At 45.0% G+C, this 18,476-nt stretch overlaps 1 protein-coding gene across 2 annotated transcripts in view; it reads right to left on the bottom strand.

Annotated features, from left to right (window-relative positions):
* Positions 1-13,911: 13,911 nt before the first annotated feature.
* Positions 13,912-18,476, bottom strand: part of RPS5 (ribosomal protein S5) — a 367,355-nt gene continuing 362,790 nt past the window's right edge. For both annotated transcript variants that reach the window (XM_044084344.1, XM_044084345.1), the window contains one exon: positions 13,912-14,027. In XM_044084344.1, coding sequence (XP_043940279.1) covers positions 13,959-14,027 — 69 coding nt within the window. In that variant the 3' untranslated portion in view covers positions 13,912-13,958. The remainder of the gene's footprint in view (positions 14,028-18,476) is intronic.

The following is an 18,476-nucleotide window of genomic DNA, read 5'->3' as shown; positions in this document are numbered from 1 at the left end:
TGTGCTTGAAGTTCGATTTGTAAGTCCAGAGCCATGTTCCAAAGTGACATGGCGAGCCTGCATAGGGGGGTATGAATGGGTTCCTCCCTGTTTATGTACCACATTACTGTGGTGTTGTCTGTCCTTATCAATAGTTGACCTGGATGCAGTAGGTCTTTGAAAGCTATAATAGCATTTATTACTGCTAGCATTTCCTTCTGGTTGATGTGAAGGTGCTTTTCTCTTTGGGACCATTTGCCCTGAATGCACAGATCTGTCATGTGCGCCCCCCAGGCGTAGTCAGAGGCGTCTATTGTGATGACTTGATTTGCTTGAGGCTTGCTGAATGGGAGACCTGTGTTTGTTTGGCATGCTTGAGCCCACCACAGAAATTCCTTTTGAAGACATGGAATTAGTGGTATTATTGTTTCCAAACTGTGGCTGTGTTGAGACCATAGGTTTTTCAGGTACCATTGAAGTTTCCTCATATGCAGCTTTGCACATGGGATTAGTAGGATGCAAGATGCCATGAATCCCAGAGCCTGCAGGATTTTCCTTGCAGTCAGCCTGGTGAAATTTGCTAGTGTTCTGAAGTATTGAGTTAGTTGCCCCTGCTTCTGTGGCGTGAGGTAGGCCATCTGGGTGTTTGTGTCCAAGTAGGCACCCAGGAAAATTATTTTCCGAGAGGGTATTAGCCTGGATTTCTTTTTGTTGACTGTGTATCTCAGAGAATTCAACAACATTATTACATAAGCCAGATATTTCAGAAGTATGTGCTTGCTGTCCGCTTGGATCAGGCAGTCGTCCAAATAGGGGTATATTTGTATCCCTTGAAGTCTGCAATAGGCAATTACTGATGCCAGGCATTTCGTGAATACTCTGGGCACAGTAGATAAGCCAAAGGGCAATGCAGAGAATTGATAATGGGTTGAACCTGCAAGAAATCTGAGGTATCTTCTGCAATTTTGTCTGATTTGGACATGCAGGTATGCCTCCTTGAGGTCCAATGTTACCAGCCAAGACTCCTTGCCCAGGATGGGAAGAAGCTGCTGTAAAGTGAGCATCTTGAATTTTGGTACGCGTAAAAATGTGTTTAGGATGGATAGGTCCCAAAATAGGTCTCCAATCTTTTCCCTTCCTTGGTACCAGGAATAGTCTGGAATAAAAACCTTGACCTTGTTCGTGAGTAGGTACCTCTTGAATAGCTTTCATGTCCATGAGATATGAAATTAGTCTTTGTGCCTCTGCCCTTTGATTGTGTGGCAGGTTTGGCATGCCTCATTTTTGGAAGGGTGTGAAAATGGAATCTGTAGCCTCTGTTTATAATGTCCAGGATCCATTTGTCTTTTGTGACAATATGCCAGTTTTTTGAAAATAATGCCAGTTTACTGCCTAAGGGTGCTGCCATTTGAGCCTTGCTTGGCATGCAAAGGGGAAAGTCACTGGGCTTGCTTTCTGAATGGCTGTGAACTATCCTCACCACCTCTTTGTGTAGGAGCTTGCCATTGTCTGCCTCTAAACGATCCTTGAGATTGCCCTCTGCCCCTCAGGTGCCTGTATCTACCTCTTTAGGGTCTGTCCGTGGCTGGAAAGGACCAATTTTTGGAAGGCCAATTTCTACTGAAACGTGGAGGTTTTTACCTGTAGAAAATCTTTCACTGTTTGCATTGATTTAGCCTTTTCCTCCATTTTCTTTAATACCTCCTCAGCATTAACACCAAATACATCCTTCTGAAGAGGGGCGTCTAGTAATTTAGCTTTGACATGATCTGGTAAGGTTTGTTCCTTGAGCCAGGCATGTCTACGTATCACTGATCCTGTAACAGCAGCTCTACATGAGGCCTCTAGAGCATCAAAACCACATTGCAAGGTATGTTTACCCAGTTGTTCTGCACTATGCATCAAATCCTGCAACTCCTTCAAGTCTGGTTGTTCAGGTTGTGACATTTTACTTCTCAATTGTGCTAACAGAAACTGTTGGTACTTTAGCATATGGAACTGGCAGTTTAATGCCCTCATGGTTAAGGTGGCCGAGGTATATACCTTTTTTCCCCACCTTTCTAAGGATCTGGAATCTCTTTCGGAAGGGCCCTGTGAGATAGTTTCTGGGTCAGTCGCATGGCTTTTGTATAAAAATTGATGCGAGTCAGGAACCCGGTAGTACCCATTAGACTTGACTGGGGCTGGAGGTAAAGAATCCGGGTTAAGGCAGGCCTCTGAGTACACATCATCTAGTATATCTAAGACAGGCGGTATAGCCAGAGGCCTGTGCTGAGGTAGCAAGAGAAAATCCCTAAGCCTTTTCTTGGAATCTGAGTACTCTTGGCCTTCCCAGGGGAAGTGTTCCCTTAAGGTATGCAAGGTTTCCCCAAATGAGTAATCCTCTGGGGGAGTAAGAAAGTTCCTGTTCATCAGAGTGCTCTGATATAATGGAGGCCTGGTCAGAGGAGGGGGATTCGGGGGATTCTTCCTCCACTCTGGGCCTTTTGTCCGGGGGGGGGGGTTGAGAACCCCTGATAAGAGTAATTAAATCCTCAGCCATTTTAAGCATCTGTTTTTTAGGCATGGGGCCTGGAGATGGGCCCTGTGTAGCTTGTCTCTTAGAATGCATGGCTGCTTTAGACTTAGTGAAAGCCTTGATGGAAAAAAGAAGAGGAAGGTCTGAAGACACCTTGAGAGGAGGCAGACCTGTCTAAATTTTGAGATTCACCACCAAGAGTGGCTTCGGTATCTGTAGTCTGGGTGTGGGCAGAGAAGCCTGCGACCTCGGGCACAGAAGACACCGCCAATGAAGTGTCATCGGCAGTCAGGGGCTGCGTAGGTGCCTCACTGAGAACCGGGCCACCTGTAGTTGGCTTTGGCGTGGTGTCGGTAGAGGCCGCGGACCTCGTGTGTCGGTCCTTATCTTTGCGTTTTTTAGACAAAACTGGAGTCGGAGTATCCGATGACATAAGTTAAATTTTTTGCCAAAATAATGCTGGGCGAACTCCACCCAACGCTTAATGGTGCGTTTATTGAATGCAGCACAAAAACGACAGACCGAGACGTCGTGGTCTGGGCCTAAGTAAGGAATACAGAGGGAATGAAAATCCTTATGCGGTATTTGCTTCCCACATGAAATACAATTATTAACTTTGTCTGACATCGGTCTGAGGCAAGAAAAGTTTCCCCAATGGGGTACTTAGCTCTCAAGAAGACTTCGGTTGCAAAACTTTCGTAATTTCAGGAGCTGGCTGACCGGCACTTGCGAACTGCTTCTGCTTCAGGCACCGCGCGGCAAGAAAGTCTGAAGAAAATGGCGTTGGCTGGTTCTTTTATACCCCTGTCGCACTGACGTCAGGGAAGAAGCGACGACAACCGACGCCGGACCTAGACTTTGGAATTCGGCCGACCGAGGACCCGCCTGATGGCAGGACAACCCATCTATTATGACTGCAGCTGTATGCACGATGAACATCCTTGCCTCCATTCTTCTTCTGGGACAGGTTTAATAGCCCTGATACTTAGAAGAGAAGGAACCTGCTCTTGAGCCTCAGCCAACTGATTTGGGGGTAGGCCTGGCCAACCATTTGGGGTTGGTAAGGAGTGGAAGTGGAATCTGTATCCTTGGGAAACAGAATTTAAAACCCATTCATCTTGGGTAATGAGTTCCCAGTTTTCTGCATGCAGGGCAATCTTTCCCCCTAAAGGAACAGTCAGTTGAGCAGGGCTTGGAAAGTTTAAAGTCAAGTCATTATGACAGTTTACCGTGTGGGGGGGGGGTCTTACTACTTCCAGCATTGGAAGTGGGAGCCCCCCACTGCTTAGGCCTGTGAGTACCTTGAGACTGAAAGCCTGGGTGGTCTGCCGGTCCTGGGCTTGGACTGAAAGCCTGGAAGAGGCAGGAAAGGACCAATTCTTAGAAGGCCAGTGCCTACTAAATCTGGGAGGCTGTACTTGCAGGAAATCTTACCGTTTATATAGATTTAGCTTTTTCCTCCATCTTAAGTGCTACTTTTGCTTTGTTGCCAAACAGGCAGTCTTGGTTTAAGGGAGCATCCAGTAATTTAGCTTTAACATGATCTGGCAAAGTTTGCTCCTTAAGCCAAGCATGCCTTCTAAGTACAGACCCAGTGACAGCAGCCCTGCAAGATGCCTCAAATTAATCAAAGCCACATTGTAAAGTATGTTTTCCAACTTGTTCAGCAGAGTGCATTAAATCCTGTAATTCTTTATTTTCAGCAGTCAGGAATCATTTTATGTTTAAGCAATCCAATAATATGCTGCTGATACTTTAACATATGAAACTGGCAGTTTAAGGCCCTAATGGCCAAAGTAGTAGAAGTGTATACCTTCTTACCCAATCTGTCCAGGGCCCTGGAATCTCTATCAGAGGGGGTAGGGCTTTTGGCAGTAGTAGCCATTCTAAAAGAGGAACTTGAGAGTCAGGTACTCTACCTCTGGCTGTCAGAAAACCTGACGGGTGTTAAAGTGTCAGGGGCCAGGCTCGATTCCAAGAAGGCATCATCTATAATGTCCAGTACAAGAGGGATAGCTAAAGGCCTGTGTTGAAGTAGGAGTAAGAATTCCCTAAGCCTCTTTTTGGAGTCAGTGTAATCCTGGCTTTCACAGCAGAAATGCTCCCTAAGAGTATGCAAGGTTTCACCAAAACAGAAATCCTATGGAGGGGAAGCAGAGGGAGTCCTCTGCATGAGAATCCTCCTAGGTAGATAAGGGAAACTCCTGGTCAAAAACAGAAATTTCAAAATTTTGATCAGAAGGAAAATCAGTTCTAGGTCTCGGAGGAAGGGTGGCTTCTCCTGAGGAGTAATAAGGTTTCAGCCATTCTTATTTGTTTAGGCATAGGGGAAAGATCATGCGGTCTGGCCGTCTGTTTTCTAGGCGTGGATAAAATTTTAGGCCTTGAAGAAGATGGCATTGGTTTAATATACAAATCAGTAGGCCTCAATACACCCTCAGAAGCTAGTGTGCATACAGCGGCGCTGGACCCATCCAAGGTAGAGACATCCACAAGTTCCCCAGTCTAATAATCTTGCGGCATACCGGACTCCGAATGGGTCTTAGTAGATGCCTGCGAATCTGAAGTAGTGAGTATCAGGGGCTGCGAAAGAACCTCACTGAGTACTGGCAAACTGGCGACTGTTTGTCATTGGTAGCTTTGGACATATGCAGTCTGTCGCTGTCTTTATCTTTGCGTTTTTTCGGAATGTCGGTAGTCGGGTGGCTTACCGAAGACACTTCTGGATAACTGAACAGAGTACCAAAATATTTAGATGTGAAAATGAACAGACGAATAGCTCGAGGTTTGAATAAGGCACAAAACAGACAGTGAGGGACGTCGTGGTCTGGGCATAAGCAAGGAATGCAGTACGAATGAAAATCCGAGGCATTTGCTTTCCACAAGAAATACAATTGTGGACTTTTACTGACATCGGTTTAGAGCAAAAAAAGGATCCCCAATGGGGTACTTAGCTTTGTTGAAGACTTCGGATCTGAAACTCGAAAACGAAACTTTCAGGAGTCGGCCGACCGGCACTTGTGAACTGCTTCTGCTTCAGGCACCACATGGCAAGAAAGACTGATGTAATAGCGTCAACCGCAACCGACGCAGGACCCAAGACTTCGATAACCTGGCCGACTGAGGGCTACCTGCAAGCAGATAACTCAAATGTAATGACTGCAACAGTGAAACACTACTCTGGTTATCCTGCTCGCAGGCTACCCTGTCGGCCAGAATTCCAAAGTCTAGGTCCAGCGTCGGTTGCTGTCGCCTCTTCCCGGACGTCAGTGCGCCAGGGGTATAAAAGATGCAGCAGATGCCATTTCCTTCAGTTCATCTTGCCCCAGATGTCAGGTGCCCCCAAATTGGTAGGCTGAAAAATATGCCAATAAAAATGCATGCACAAAGATAACATTTCCTTCATCTACAAGCAAATACACCAAATAGGTTGTATAGGATAGAGAAGTGCAGATAAGTCCCAGCAAAGAAAAGGGGGATGGTGGGTGGGTAAACTTGGACTTCAACAGTGAATACACTCCAATATCTACATTTATGGTAGATACACAACTGTACTATGTTCATCGTGTGTTGCAGTCATTACTCTTGGGTTGAATCCCAAAGCTGAGGAAGGGTGGCTGGGCAAAATAGGATTAGGAGAGACTATGAGGTCCTGCAGGACTGCAGTGGCAAAGCCTGCTCTGGACTTAAGAGTAAAGTAACTGGTAGCGCTTTGTGAAGGTGTGCACTGAACTCCAAGTTGCAGCCTCTAAGATATCTTTGGTTGGTACTCCTCTGAGGAAGGCTGCTGAAGTGGCTGCTGCTCTGGTGGAATGACGCCTAATGCCCTTAGGCACTGATTTGCCATGTTGAAAATAGAGACGGATGCAATGGCCTATCCATTTAGAAATAGTCTGTTTTGAGACCGCCTTTCCTTGTGATCCTGCAGCATATGACACAAAGTTGCTCAGTCTTTCTGAAAGCTTTAGTTCTGTCCAAGTGGAAGCGTAACTGCCTGTGTATGTCCAAAGAATGCAGAATTTTCTCACCCTTGTTCTGTGGATTAGGATAAAAGGTTGGCAAGTGAATGGTTTGGTTAAGGGCCACACTGGACACCACCTTAAGCATAAATGTAGGGTTTCTCCTCAAGAGAAACCCTGTCTGGATGAAAAATGATGAAAGGTTACACAGCCACGAGTGCTTGTAACTCAGAGACTCGCCTTGCAGAGGTTATTGCTAGGAGCAGAGCTGTTTTCCAGGATAAGAATTTTATATCTGCTGTTGATGCTGGCTTGAAAGGAGGCAGTGTGAGTTTTTCCAAAACATAACTGAGGTCCCAGGCTGGAATTGGTGCTCTCCTTGGAGACCTAATGTTCTTGGCCCCTCTGAGGTACTGCCTTATTAAAGGATGAGAAAAAATAGGTGGTTCCATATTGTAATGGGCTGAAATGGCAGAGGCATGGATCTTAATTGAGGAGAAGGAAAGGCCTTTGTTCAGCATCTCAGTTAGGTATTGTAAAATCTGAGGGATATTTGGTACACGTGTCAATGCCTTGTTCCTGGTTCCAAGCACAGAATCTCTTCCATTTTTCTGCATAAGATTTTCTGGTGCTGGGCCTCCTGGCCGCCAAGATAACATCCATAACAGCTTTTGAAAGAGGAGTGTTCTGAATGGCTACATTATCCGCCATGTTGCCAGACTTAAGGTCCTGAGTTGGCTGTGCAGGATCTGATTGTTTTGTTGGGTCAGCAAGTGAGAAGTCTGAGGCAATATCCATGCTGGACCTTGAGACAAGCTCTTTAGGACTGGGTACCAGTGCTAGCGTGGCCAGTCTGGTGCAATCAGCATCATTTTTGGCTTCTCTTGTCTGACCTTTAGGAGTACCCTGGGAAGGAGAGGCAGTGGGGGAAAAGCATATACAGTTACATTTTTCCAGCTGAAGGATAGGGCGTCCACTTTCCATGCTTGCTTGTGATAAATCCTTGTGCAAAATCTCTGCAATTGGCAGTTGTGAGGGGAGGCAAATAGATCGATGTCTGGACATCCCCATTTCCTTATTATCATGCTGAAGACTTGTGGATCCAGTTTCCATTCGTGGGAATCCATGAGGATTCTGCTTAGTTCGTCTGCCAAGAGTATTTGTTTTTCCTGGCAGGAATTGTGCTTGCAGGAGAAAAGCCAATGCTGTGTCCCATAAGGTCATTGCTTGTCTGCATAGGGGGTAGGAATGTGTATCTCCCTGCTTATGTACCACATGACCATAGTGTTGTCTGTCTTTATCAGTAACTGTCCTGGATGAAGCAGGTCCTTGAAAGCTGTCAGGGCATTTTGAACAGCATCTCTCTTTGACTGATGTGAAGATGCATGTGGTTTGCAAGCCATGTGCCCTGAATGCATTTTCCTGCCATATGGGCCCCCAGGCATAATCTGATGCATCCGTTGTCAGTGTCTGTCTGGCTGTGGGTAAACTGAATGGCAGACCCTTGTTGTGGTGACAGGCTTCTGCACATAGAAACTCCTGTTGTAGGGCAGGGAATGAGTGCAATTACTGTCTCCAGGCTGTGGCAATGCTGAGTCCAAACACGGTACCATTGTAGTTTCGTCATATGCAGTCAGGCATATGGCATTAGTAGAATGCAAGATGCCATGAAACCCAAGGCCTGACGGATTTTCCTTGCAGATAAGTGGGTTTTTGTTGCCAATTTCTTGAAGTAAGTAGTCAGATGCTTTTGTTTGTCTGGCATGAGATAAGCCATCTGGGCAGTTGTATTTAAGCTTGCACCCAGGAATATTATCTCTTGAGAGGGCACTAGTTTTGATTTCTTTTCATTTACTGTGTACCCTAGACCAATTAGTAATCTTTTTACAAATGCCAGATGCTTCAGAAGAATGTCTTTGTTCTCTGCTTGAATTAGGCAGTCGTCCAAGTAGGGATACAATTGAATTCCTTTTCGTCTGCAAAACGCTATTACTGATGCCAGGCATTTTGTGAAGACCCTGGGTGCAGTAGATAAGCCAAAGGGCAGTGCAGAGAATTGGTAACGCATTGAGCCAGCTATGAATCTGAGGTATCTTCTGCAAGATTGTCTGATTGGGACATGCAGGTATGCCTCTTTTAGGTCCAAAGTTACGAGCCAAGCTTTCTTGCCCAGCATGGGCAGTAGCTACTGTAGAGTCAACATCTTGAATTTTGGAACTTCCAGAAACGTATTTAAAATTGACAGGTCCAGTATTGGTCTCCAGGTTTTGTCCTTTCTGGGTACTAGAAAAAGTCTGGAGTAAAATCCTTGCCCTTGCTCTTTTTGTGGTACTTACTGAATGGCCCTCATGTCCATGAAGGCTGCAATTTGTTTTTGTGCCTCTGCCCACTGATTGTGTGGCATGTCTGGCATACCTTTTGACCTTGGTAGGGTGTGAAAATGGAGCCTGTAGCCTTGGGACACTTATGTTCAGGACCCATTTGTCTTGGGGAACAGTTTGCCAATTTGATGTAAAAAGTGCTAGTTTTCCCCCCAAGGGGGCTGCCAAAAGAAAAGTGCTTGGATCTGGTAGAAGAAAGTCATTGGGACTGTTTCCTGTAAGCTTGTGATTTGTCCTCTCCGCTTTTGGAGGTAGAAGCACCCCACTGTTTAGGCCTGTATGAGCCTTGGGGCTGAGATCTGTCTCTGGGACGCCTGTATCTGCCTCTTTGTGGTCTGTCTGACACTGGAAAGGACCAATTTTTAGTGGGCCAGTTCCTGCTAAACCTGGGTGGCTGCACCTGTAAGAAATCCGACTGTCTGCATGGATTTTGCTTTATCCTCCATTTTTTCAACACCTCTTCTGCTTTAGTACCAAACAAAGTATCATGCTGTAATGATGCATCTAATAATTTTGCTTTAACATGATCAGGCAGATTCTGTTCCTTTAACCAAGCATGCCTTCTAACAGAACCTTTAAGAGTGGCCCTGCAAGAGGCCTCCAGCGAATCATAACCACATTGCAAAGTATGCTTTCCCACTTGTTCAGCTGCATGGAATAAATCCTGCAATTCTTTGTTCTCTGAACCTTCAGTATTTGTCAACAATTTCTGTTTAAGTAGTGACATTAAATATTGCTGATATTTAAGCACATGAAACTGACAATTTAAAGCCCTTACAGCCAGGGTAGCAGAAGTTTAGACCCCCCCCAACTGTCTAGAGCCCTAGAATCCCTATCAGAGGGGACAGGGTTTTTTACAGTGGAAGCTTTCTGGGTCAGCAGCGGGGCTCTTGTTTAGGAATTTGAGAATCCGGGATCCTGTAGCACCTGTCTGGCTTAGCAGGTGCAGGGGTAAAGAGTCAGGGGACAGGCCGGACTCTGAAAATACATCTACAATATCCAGGACAGGTGGAATAGCAAGGGGTCTCTGCTGTGGAAGTAGCAGAAAGTCTGAGCCTTTTCTTAGATTCAAAATAATCTTGGCTCTCCCAGTGGAAATGCTCCCTCATGGTATGCAGGGTTTCCCCAAAAGAATAATCCTCAGGAGGAGAGGCTGAAGGAATGGATTCTTCAGCATCAGAATCCTCATAGGGAAGCACTGAGTAATCCTGTTCAGAACACGAATCAGAGGAAATAGAAACCGGATCAGAATAATCATACTCTGTCTCTTGCCTAGGCCTCTTATCAGGAGGGGGATGGGAGCCCCTGATCAAACTAATTAGGTCTTCGGCCATTCTGAGAATCTGTTTTTTAGGCATGGAAGTCTGAGAAGGAGAATGCTGTACTTGTTTCTTTGTCTTTAGAGCTGCTTTAGTCTTTGAAGCTGAAGATGGCTTAATATATAGTTGTGTAAGTCTGAAGACAACCTCAGAAGCCAATGCCTGCTCAGCGGCTCTGGACCCATCTGAGGGAATGATTTCAGAGTGTCCAATATCTTGAGAGTTTCCAGAGGCCCAGTCGGCTCTACGTGGGAGTCGGAAGCGGACTGTGGCTCTGAGGTAGCAGGCACCAGGGGCTGCGAAAGTACCTCACTGAGAACCGGCGATTGGCCTAGCACAGGCTTAGTCTGTTTTGGACCTCTGATGCCAATCCTTTTCCTTGTCCTTGCGTTTTTTGTAAACTCCGGTTGTCGGCTGGTCCGACAGCATTATATAATTAAATCTTCGGCCAAAGTAATGAAATGCAAAATCGAACAGATGCTTAATAGTGCATTGGTTAAAATCTAGCACAAAACAGACAGCTAGCAACGTTGTGATCCGGGCCTAGGCAAGGAATACAGTAAGAGTGAAAATCCTTATGAGGTATTTGCTTCCCACAAGAAATACAATGGTTAACTTTTTCTGACATCGGTCTGGAGCAAGAAAAAAGTTAGCTTTAATGAAGACTTTGGTTCTGAAATTCAGATTTGAAAATCTCAGGAGTCGGCTGACCGGCACTTGCGATCTGCTTTTGCTTCGGGCACCGCACGGCAAGAAAGACTGAAGAAAATGGCGTCGGCTGCATCTTTTATACCTCTGACGCACTGACGTCAGGAAGAGGTGACAGCAACAGACGCCAGACCTAGACTTTGGAATTCTGGCCGACTGAGGGTAGCCTGCCAGCAGGATAACCCAAGAGTAATGACTGCAACAGTGAAACACGAACATCTGTTTTCCCCTCAACATCGACGGCAGATGTCTGGATAAGTGGAGGACGTGCCAGTATGCTGCGAAACAGCTTCCTCGTGGGACGTCACTGCAGTAGACCGATCCGCCAAACGCACCTCAACCCTTAGATGGCCAGTTGGTGGTGCGTCGGGAAGCGGAGCAGCAGGCGAGGAAGACCTAGGAAACTTGGCCTTTTTGCACAGAGATTCAGGTGCGGCCTCAATGCAGTAAAATTAGAAATCCAACAGGTTACTCATCTCTAAGATGAAACATCGGTGAAGAGGCGACATCTGTGAAGAGGCGATCGTACGATCCGAATGTCTACGGCTGAAAATTTCTGAGGATTGTGGTGCAGACATCACATTTAGGGCCCTGGTTTATGGCCCTATGTGTGATGTCTCACGCACACTGCAACAGCCAAGCTGAAGCTTTTGTATAGGAGCAGACGTACGAGTCTCCTGAGGGCAGGAAATCCCACATCTAGAATAGTGCAACATAGGAATAGAAGGACATCTTGGTTTATCAATGACAATTCTCAGTCGTTTCCAAAGACAGTGGAGCAGAGGAGGTCGATGCTTGAGAAATTTTTGACAATATAGACAATTTTTCAGGAGGCTCAGACTGAGCTGAGGAGACTGGAGAGGCCCTTGTAGTTGGTTTGTCCTTTGCAAAGGAAAAAGACTTACTGGAAGAGGAAGAACTCTGTAGTGTTTCTTCAAATGCTGGTTTCAAGAGTCCTTTGGCCACAAGTTTATTTTTCCTCTCCTGTAGAGCACGGTGCAGGTTTCCTGTAGATGGATTGCTCCTAAACAGTAAATGCAAACACTATGTCCATCCGTAATGGACACTTTTTGGGAGCACTTTTGGCATTTCTTAAAGCCTGAAGGCTTATGTTCCTTCTCCCTAATTTCCTTGGACATGGTAGGGATGAAGAAATCCTAAAACTATATAGAAGTCACACAGGAAAACAAGTCTAAATATGAAAAGTTATTAACACACAGCACTTCTAGTAAAGCTAAAGGGAAATAACTTGGTATTTAAATAAACAAGCACTAGGTCCTCTAATTTAAACAGACCTAGTAGCGGTCAGAAAGGGACACAGAACTCTACTACTAGCTCTCTAACTTAACAGAGCTAAGCTAATAACTACAGCAACTAAAGCACACCACTACAGTTAAAGGCAACAGGATACACAATACAGGCCTAGTAAAAAAACGACGGCCAACAACAAACAGCGATAAATTAGCTACTAAGGCTATGAAAGGCACAGCACTCAACTAAACTAAGCAATTCTAAGACTAAAGATGTGAAAAGATTATCAAAACGACAAAAAAACAGCCACAGCCAAGAAGAGATCATCCGAACTCAAAGTGGCAAACAAGGTCTGGAGAAATGAGAGCTGGTGATTGCCCCACTGCATGATGGGATACCTACTCTGCCACAAGCCAAGTTAGACTTGAGCCAGTGTATTCGGCAGAATCAGAGCAGAGGATCGGCTCCAAACCCATCCAGTAAGAATGGGAGCGAGATAGGACAACATAACATATCACTCCAAATCATTCAAATACAATTGAGAAGTTCCTAAACATGGTCATCTGATGCTCAGATATGCAGTCCCATGAAGACAAACTCAAGAAGGAATTTACGATAGCACCAGCTGACTACCACTTTAACCTCAGACATCCTGACAGCAAGGATTCTGCCAGCTGAAGGCAAGTAAAAGACACTGGTATTTGGGCATGAGGGAGACAGATTAACATAAGCCAATTCCTCCTTTCAAGTCATGAAGTATCACAGCTTCACTAAAGGAAAATGACTTGCTAGGGAAATTCCTAGGCTCAGGGCTATGTGAGACTGCCAGGATCTCAAATTTCGTGAGCTCCTGGAGCCAGTTTGAAGATGTCCTGCACAAATTTGGTCCAGACAGCTAGAGCTGGGGAAAAAAGGCTGGACACAGGCTTTGAGAATTAGGCTTACATGTGGAGGTGATGTCCAAATCCAAGGCCCCAGGAAGTGGGCAGATGTAACCTACTTTGGTCCCAGCAACCTCTTCCCTAATGAAGATGGAGGGCAATACTGTCCTACAAAGCTAAGTTACTCGTATCAAGCAGAGGCCTGTGAAGAGACTCCAGATCCAAATGCCAATAAGGCTTCACTCAAGCAGACAGCAGTGATGCATGCCTCTTGAGTGGTCTTGTCAGTGGCGTCAGCTGCAAAACCACCCCACCTCCAGCAATCTTCAGTCTGGGGAAGATATCCAAACACAGCCTTGCTTCTTTGCATGCTCCTCATATTCAGAGGTCACAAATGGGATTTCTGTTGCAAGAAATGCTCTATGGTCTTGGCCCTACACCAAGTTTTAAAGACGGGACACCAGGGATAACTGGGTACATTGTGCTGTAGACAGACAAAAGGCAGTAATCTCTAAGGAATTTGGTTCCACCACTATAAAAGGGTTCCTGACCCATAACAATGGATGTGCTGGCTTCTAAAAGCCTCAAAGAAATTTTAGTAATGTGCGACTGACAGAAAGAACCAAGAGGCACAGATCAAGTGGTGTGATCCTACCCCCTGCCTGCTACACTATAGTACATTGCCAGTAACCACAAACCTGGGGGACTGCAACAAACTGCAAAGTTGCTACTCTAAAGCTTCAAAAGCAAGCATCACTGACTTGTAGACATTCAGTTACAATAGGTCCAAGAAAACTTGCTTCTGGAGAAATTAAAACAGATTAATGCACAATTCAAAATGTAGAACTAAAATGAACACAAAGGTGACCTGAAAAGGAACCATAAACAATAATTCATTGACAATAACACTGTCTATTCAATACACAGTGATTTATTAAAAATAACAGGATTAAAGAAACACTTCAACGGTTGGACTTTGCCACACGTTCCAGCTCATCTTTCTTCTTAATGGCATAGGAGTTGGAAGAACCCTGCAAATGGAGAGAGAAAAAACACTAAATATACAGTGGACAAGACAAGTAAAAACTCAGAAGTAATTTAGCACACAATAGCAGCATCCAAACAAACACTTAACCCCCACCTTAAAAAGCTGCAGGACTACACTCACCATAGCAGTGGATGTCTAGAGAAAAATCATTGCTGCAGTACAAGTTACCTGTAAATGAGAGACGCTTTCTAGAGCATTAGGGAAACTACACATCATAACTGGTGTCATCCTTAAGAGTATCAGCATGCTGAATTTTCTTTTGGTCTCCTTAAGAGTATCAGCATGCTGAATTTTCTTTTGGTCTAAGAGAAAAGTACAGTTGTGTGCACTTACCATAAATGTAGATGGTAGTGTATTCACTGCTGCAGTCATTACACTTGGGTTAACCTGCTGGCAGGCTACCCTCAGTCGGCCTAAATTCCAAAGTCTAGGTCCGGCGTCGGTTGCTGTCGCCTCTTCCCTGACATCAGTGCACCAGGGGTATAAAAGATGCAGCAGACGCCATTTTCTTCAGTTTTTCTTGCCCCAGATGTCAGGTGCCCCCAAAAGGGTAGGCTAAAAATATGCCAATAAAACATGCATGCACCAAAATATATTACACCTTCATCTACAAGCAAATACACCACATAGGTTGTATAGATTAGAGAAGTGCAAGTTCCAGCAAAGATATGGGGGATGGTGGGTGGGTAACCTGGACTGCAACAGTGAATACACTTGAACATCTACATTTATGGTAAGTGCACACAACTGTACTATGCTCTTCGTGTTTCACTGTTGCAGTCATTACTCTTGGGTTGAATCCCAAAGCTATGGTTGGGAGGCTGGAGCTAAATAGCATTAGCAGCGGCTATGAGGCCCTGCAGAACTGTAGTGGCAAAGCTTGCCCTGGATTTAGAGTAGAGTGGTAAATGACAGCGCTTTGTAAAGGTGTGCACTGAACTCCAGGTAGCAGTCGCTAAAATGTCTTTGGTTGGTACTCCCCATGAGGAAGGCTGCTGAAGTGGCTGCTACTCTGGTTGAATGTGGCCTAATGCCCTTAGGCACTGGCTTGCCATGTAGCAAATAGCAGAAACTAATGCAGTGGCCTATCCACTTTGAAATAGTCTGAGATAGCCTTTCCTTTTGATCCTGCAGCATATGCCACTAGTAGTTGCTCTGTCTTTCTGAAAGCTTTGGTTCTGTTTAAGTATTTATTTATTTTATTTTACATTTGTTGACCGGGCTAGTCTAGCTGGACATATTTCCATTTTCAGTAGAGGCCCGAGGAGAAAAGCTCCACAGAAGTAAAAAATGTATACATACATAAAAATCAAACAGATGATAAGCCATTTAGGAAAAGGTTAGTAAAAACAGCAAAAATTCCAAAAATCTTCAAATAAGTTTGTCTAAAATTAAATACTTAGTACCACACACAGAGAAATTCCATACAACATCATACAGGAAATTAGACATACTTAGAGATCAGGATGCAAAGATAATAAGTAAAGAAAGTGGAACAATAGGAGTGGGGTAGGGAGAAAAGGGCAAGGGGTGGAGAAAGTAGGTTAGGAAAGTTAGCAGGGAAAGAAGCAGGGTGGGGATGAAAAGGGAGAAGAGAAAAGATAAGAGGAGAAAAGAGTAATAGAAGAGTAAGAGAGATGGTTTGAGATAAGAAGTAGTAGTGCAAGTAGAAGCGGAGCTGTCTGTGTATGTCCAAAGAACGCAGAATTCTCTCCCCCTTATTCTGTGGGTTTGGATAAAAAGCAGTCAGATGAATAGTTTGGTTAAGGTCCACACTGGACACTACCTTAGGCATAAATGTCTGGTTTGTCCTCAGAGAAACCCTGTCTGGATGAAAAATGATAAAAGGTTCCACAGTCTTGAGTGCCTGTAGCTCTGAGACTCGTCTTGCATAGGTTATTGCTAGGAGCAAAGCTGTTTTCCAAGATAAAAACTTCAGCTGTAGCGGCTGGCTCAAAAGGAAGCTGGGTGAGTTTTTGACATAACAGAGGCCCCATGCAGGTATTGGTGATCTCCTTGGAGGCCTTAAGTTTTTGGGTCTCTGAGGTACTGCCTTAAGAGATGAGAGAAGATTGGTGACTCTGTATTGTAATGAGCCGAAATGGCAGAGGCATGAATTTTAATTGATGAGAAGAATAGGCCTTTGTCCAGCATCTCAGTTAAGTATTGCAAAATCTGAGGAATATTTGGTACAGCTGTGTCAATTCCTTGTGCCTGTTTCCAAGCACAAAACCTCTTCCATTTTCCAGCGTAAGATTTTCTGGTACTAGGCCTTCTGGCCTCCAGAATGACATACATCACAGCTTTAGTGAGAGGCACGTTTTGTATGCCTACATTATCCGCCATGCTGCCAGATTTAAGGTCTGTAGTTGGCTGTGCAGGATCGGATTGTTTTGTTGTGATAGTAGAGGAGGTACTTGAGGCAAGGTCCAAGCTGGGCATTGAGACAAGCTCCTTAATATTGGGTACCAGTGCTGGCGGGGCCAGTCTGGTGCAATCAGTATCATCTTTGGCTTCTCCTGTCTGACCTTTAGGAGTACCTTGGGGAGGAGAGGCAGAAGGGGAAAGGCTGAAGGATAGGGCGTCCACTTTCCATGCTTGTCTGATAAATCCTTGTGCAAAATCTCTTTAGTTGGTAGTTGTAAGGGGAGGCAAATAGATCTAAGTCCGGGCATCCCTATTTCCTTATCATGCTGAAGACTTGTGGATCTAGCTGCTACTCATGGGGATCCATGAGGTTTCTGCTTAGTTTGTCTGCCACAGTATTTATCTTTCCTGGCAGGAATTGTGCCTGAAGATGTACTTGGTAAGTCAATGCCGTGTTCCACAAAGTCATGGCTAGTCTGCGAAGGGGGTAAGAATGCGTGCCTCCCTGCTGGTTTATATACCACATGACCATGGTGTTGTCTATCAGTAGTTGTCCGGGATGAAGTAGGTCCTTGAAGGCTGTCAGGGCATTTTGAACAACTAGCATCTCTTTTTGATTGATATGTAGATGGCATTTGGTTTGAGGGCCATGCTCCCTGAATGCATCTTCCTGCCATGTGGGCCCCCCAGGCATAATCTGATGCATCCGTTGTTTGTGTCTGCCTGGCTAGGGGTAATGTGAATGGCTGTCCCTTGTTTTGGTGACAACCTTTTGCCCACCATCGAAACTCCTGTTGCAGGCAGGGAATGAGAGTAATTATAGTTTCCAGGCTGTGGCAATGTTGAGTCCAAACACTTTTTAGGTACCACTGAAGTTTCCTCATATGCAGTCTTGCATATGGAATGAGTAGGATTGCAGGATGCCATGAAACCCAAAGCCTGCAGAATTTTTCTTGCAGATAACTGGGCCTTTGTAGCTAACATTTTGAAATAGATAGTCAAAGTTGCCTTTGTATGGCGTGAGATAAGCCATCTGGGCAGTTGAATTTAGCTTGCACCCAGGAATATTCTCTTAAGAGGGTACGAGTTTTGATTTCTTTTCGTTGACTGTGTACCCTAGGCATGTTAGAAGTTTTTTCACAAACGCCACATGCTGTAGAAGGATGTCCTTGTTCTCTGCTTGAATGAGACAGTCGTCCAAGTAAGGATATATTGGCATTCCTCTTAGTCTGCAGAAAGCAATTACTGGTGCCAGGCACTTTGGCTTATCTACTGCGCCCTGGGTCTTTACAAAGGGCAGTGCAGAGAATTGGTAATGCATTGAGCCAGCCTTGAATCTGAGGTATCTTCTGCATATTTGTCTGATTGGGACATGCAGATATGCCTATTTTAATCTGCAAGCCAAGCATTCTTGCCCAGCATGGGCAGAAGCTGCTGCAAAGTCAACATTTTGAATTTTGGTATATCCAGGAATGTGTACAGAATCGATAGGTCCAGTATTGGCCTCCAGGCCTTGTCCTTCCTGGGTACCAAGAACAGTAGAGTAAAATCCTTGTCCCCGCTCTTGCTTTGGCACTTGTTGAATGGCCCTCATGTCCATGAGGGATGAGACTTGTTTTTGTGAGTCTGCCCATTGATTTTTTTGTCAAATCTGGCCAGCAGTTTGCCTTTGGCAGGGTATGGAAATGGAACTTGTAGCCTTGCGACACGATATTTAGAACCCACTTGTCCTGGGTTATAATGCGTCAATTTTGAGAAAAAAGCGTTAATTTCCCCCTAAGGGTGCAGCCAGGAAATAAGTGCTTGGTGCAGGCAGGGGGAAGTCATTGGGACTTTTTACTTTAAGGTTGTGATTTGTCTTCTCCACTTTTGGAGATAGAAGCACCCCATTGCTTTGACCTGTATGAACCTTTCGCCTGGGATCTGCCTCTAGGGCGTCTAGGTCTGTCTGACACAGGAAAGGACCAATTCTTTGTTGGCCAGTGTCTACTAAACCTAGGCGGCTGTACTTCTAAGAAATCTTTGACCGTTTGCATAGATTTAGCCTTGTCCTCCATTTTCTTTA

The sequence above is a fragment of the Protopterus annectens genome, chromosome 9.part0, assembly GCF_019279795.1.
Source record: "Protopterus annectens isolate FY-2018-M chromosome 9.part0, PAN1.0, whole genome shotgun sequence".
In the NCBI taxonomy this organism is placed as follows: Eukaryota; Metazoa; Chordata; order Ceratodontiformes; family Protopteridae; genus Protopterus; species Protopterus annectens.
This window is presented reverse-complemented; position numbering and strand designations above follow the sequence as displayed.